The sequence below is a fragment of the Atta cephalotes genome, assembly GCF_000143395.1.
Source record: "Atta cephalotes unplaced genomic scaffold scaffold00030, whole genome shotgun sequence".
Taxonomy (NCBI): domain Eukaryota; kingdom Metazoa; phylum Arthropoda; class Insecta; order Hymenoptera; family Formicidae; genus Atta; species Atta cephalotes.
In genome coordinates, this window is record NW_012130094.1 from 1,627,848 (window position 1) to 1,631,867 (window position 4,020).

Below are 4,020 nucleotides of genomic sequence, written 5' to 3' on the forward strand. Positions count from 1 at the left end.
ATATATATATATATATATATATATATTTATTTATTTATTTATCTATAATTTTAATGTAAATAAAAATTATATTGATGTTTTAATAGCCTTAAGAGATTTTTAATAATAAACTTATGAGGTATTTAAAAAGGACATTTAAATATAACATTGATCGAACAATTATTGGGTGCATGTACCTCGTCTTTTTCTTTTTGATGTTATTGTTATCAGTCTTCTTCTTTGAGTCCTTCTTGGCTGGCTGCGCTTCGCTACTGACTGCAAAGCAAAGTTAATATTTGTTTGTCTTTGTTAATCATAAAGTTTAACAAGATTATATATAAGAGTAGGAAATTGTAACAGACAGTTTCGACATCTTATATAGAAAAGGAGACAAGCGCATTACAAAAAGAAAATGACGAAAGGAAAATGGAGAAGATTATCAAGCATGGTTACCTGGCGCGAGTGCGTTGATTGGATCGTCCGGTTTCCTCTTGAGCGCGTTACCGAGTTGCAAGCCCTGCTGGAGACTCGTCGAGGTCGGCGTGACGCTGGTAGATGTTGAAGTGGTGACGTCCTGGGTTTGTGGTGGCAACGGTGCATACATGCCGGACAACTCGAGCTCTTTGAGCTCTTTCTGCTGCTGCTGTTGCTGCAAGTGATGCTGATGTTGTGATGCGGCTTGATGATGCGGTGACGGACTATTGGAGGAGTCCAGTTTGTGAAGCTGACCGCCGCCGGTCGGCATCAAATCGCCGCTTCCATGATGACCTCCGCCTGTCTGCAAGCTCAGCATCACCTGGATACTATGACCCCCAGTGGTTCCACCACGAGTCCCAAAATCCGAGAAAATCGGATCGTCCCATGCTGGTGCACCATCCATCTTCTAATAATTTCTTCCGTAAATTCCTTTTTCAAAGTTTTTCTTTCTTCAAAGAATCAAACCGAAACACACGCTTCGTAAAATTTCAACGTTTCCTCTATGAAGTATATTTTTCTTGGTCTCAAAGAAATATGTCACTATCGATCCGAAGATAAGATGCTGGGAAAGTTTTTCTGAGATGTTGGATTGAATTGATCATTAATAATCCGTTAGCTCTTTCTTTTTTCGCGTTACAGTCTTTATCTTCATTGCGCGTTCATCTTGCACTATTTAATTTATTAAAAATTCAACTTATTTTCTAATTCCCAACTTAAGTTTGCAAAATCTCAACCATTTTCGAAGTTTAATCGACTTAGTCCAACGTATAGTAGGATGTCACAAATCACTTCTATTATCTTCCGTGAAAGCTTCCTTTCTGGATCTTCTTTATCAATTTTACATCTTCGGAAGTCGAGCAACTTATACGGTTGATTTGAAATTAAATTGAAATCCGTGAGTCGGCGGGATCACCGTCTCACACCTTGGCATCGATCACGCCTATTCATCGAGGATCTTCCGAGATTCTTTCCACTTCCCGCCGGTAGAAAAAAAAGGAAGAGGATCGGCGTCGCCCGATTGCCCGATTGCTCGTAATGGAGCGCGCGCTTGGCAATTGCGATCAATTGTTGCCTGGGTTATGATTAATTTTGATTAGTTTTAAGCGGCGTTAACTCGCGCGATGCGCCGGCCGATTATTCGCGGTGGACCTTGGAAGAACTGGACGGAACCGACGACCGATGTCTCCCTCGAAACGAGAGAACGTCCGTCCTCTCTTCTCTCTATCGGGACACTCTCGCCACTACTCTACGTCCCGAGCCTCTGGCTAATCAGCCGCCACTCACACAGGCTTATATTTTCCATGTCACGCCGGCCCAGACCGCCCCCATACCCGGGGCCCCGGCCAATCCAGCTTCATGCGGGCGCGGTGATGCTGCCCCTCATGGTTCAGCGCCATCGTTCTCCTCGCTCCACTATCTCAGCAGGTCCCAGTGGTCAGTAGGCGACTTGTCCCCTCTTCTCCATTATCTCTCCCCCTTCCGATCTGCGTGCAAAAAATGTCTCTTGATCTGCTGGTGCGAAGACGGGGGTGGAGATGACACGAGGTACAAACATCCGTGCGAGGGTTACACGCTATAGGAGCTCGTGGGAATAGAAATAAGAGAATCACTCCCGTTTCGTGGGAAGTAAACGTGTTCATTTTCCACCTTGCCAACATCTTTGTGATTGCGTTTAGAAGTAATACGTAACATGAGATAAACTCGGAAATTAAGAGGAAGAAACATGGAGAAAAGTTCGAGAATCTTTAGAAGATCTGGACGATTTTGAGTTGAAGAAATTTGTATTACAGCAACTAATCTTTTTTTTCTTTCATTTGCAATATATGATAAAATAAACTATGTGTTTAAAAAAACGTAGATTAATATGCAGAGTACGTAACACATATCTCCTTACCTCGGTCTCATCGCGAACATCCTAATGTGTGTTTATATTCCTCTTCTTCTTTTGATTATGTCATCTTTTTAATCGTTTGAAATTTTTAAGTGCAGCACAGCGATGCGAAGTATATGTGTATAAAATTTCCTGTTGATCAGCATTCCGTCATCAAAATCTTTGCAAGAAGTGTAAAAAAAACATTCAAGAGACTTACAATAGCCGAACGAAGCAGAATGAGTCACGATATTGTCGTTTTGATGTTAAAGTGACAAATCAAAAAGTGATGACTTCAATAATCCCATTTTGCAGTCATTTTAACATTTTGATATTATGATGATTTTGTTTTCTGCTCGAGATTTTACAATATCAGTTCCGATAGTTTTCTTCTTCACCGCTTCTTTTTTCATTTTTTGTAAAATGCAGAATGCAGAATGAAAGCCGACATTCCCATATACGATGAACTCCTCTTGATGGAGTATCCAGAGGTGGAAAAAATCAGTACTGGACGAAATCGCGAACGGGAGATTCGCGCGTTGATCGATCGATCGCGTAAGATATACGGTACCTTCGTTACCCCGAGGAAGAGATCCATGTCTCTGTTGGTCGACAGTTGGCGTAGCACTGAGCCAAGCACTCTTAAGCGCAAGCTCAATGAAATCAGCAATCGCCAGGAATTGCCTCGAATTGGTCCAATCAAACCATCCCCCGTTCCCCGTACATGTACGCGTGTATATTAACCACTAATTTCGTTGCTGGTAATTAGCGCGCGTTTGTATACGCGCCGATTTCATCGCGCTCTCCACTCTGATCGCCCATCGCTCCGATCAACCCCAATCATCTTCTCAGTATTATCTTGTCCCTGCTCGATTCCATTACCTCCACACTTGGATATAAATTATTCATCTTAAATTTATTTTATTCTTCATACTTTTATTGTCTTTTGTTAACTTTTATGATGTATTAAATCTATCTATTTCTCTGCTATTAACTGCTTTATTAAGAAACATATATTTGAAGCTATAATAATAAGTTTAATATCTGTGAAAAAAATTATTTCTACAGGATTATTTATTGTTTGTTACGCAGATACATTAAAAGGTGCGACCATCCATATAAATAATAATTAAATAACAATATTGATCTAAAATTATTATAAAATGTATTAAAATTTTATAATATATTAGTTTTATAATAAAAAATTTGATGGAATGGTGCAAATTGTGATAAAGAAAAACGTTTCATATAGTTCTAAAATTGAACTCACATTCCTTTTTTTATTGTTCTACCTCTGTAAATTAAGCTACTTCCGCACTTTTTAATCGTTGTAAGTTATAAATATTTCAATAATTGTACATTACACAATTGAATTTTATTTCACTTGTGATATATTTATTTTCCAGTCAAAACATGCACGTTCATTGATCATTTTTATCTCGAAAAAGGATCAATAGGAGGACTGTAATGATACAAGGGGAATATGACAATTAATAAAAACTTTCAGGACGAGAAGGTGCGATAATGCGGGCGATCACGTCATTGTGACCTATTGTTTCGCCATTTTAACGCATGAAGCTATGACAGCAGTTTATCGTTCAATCTAAACATTTAGATGTTATATCAATTAATTTCTAGGAACTCTTGTTGTCATTGCAACTTCGACGAATCATCAAACTTTAAAAAAAATAAAA

At 39.0% G+C, this 4,020-nt stretch overlaps 1 protein-coding gene across 1 annotated transcript in view; it reads right to left on the reverse strand.

The window, feature by feature from the left end:
- The window catches only part of LOC105620914 (myb-like protein Q), a 4,886-nt gene extending 4,027 nt beyond the window's left edge, over nucleotides 1-859 (reverse strand). Inside the window, exons 1-2 of the mRNA XM_012202392.1 lie at nucleotides 433-859; nucleotides 177-255 (exon numbers count right to left, since the gene is read on the reverse strand). Of these exons, the coding sequence (XP_012057782.1) occupies nucleotides 177-255; nucleotides 433-859 (506 nt within the window). The remainder of the gene's footprint in view (nucleotides 1-176; nucleotides 256-432) is intronic.
- Between the last annotated feature and the right edge of the window lie 3,161 nt (nucleotides 860-4,020).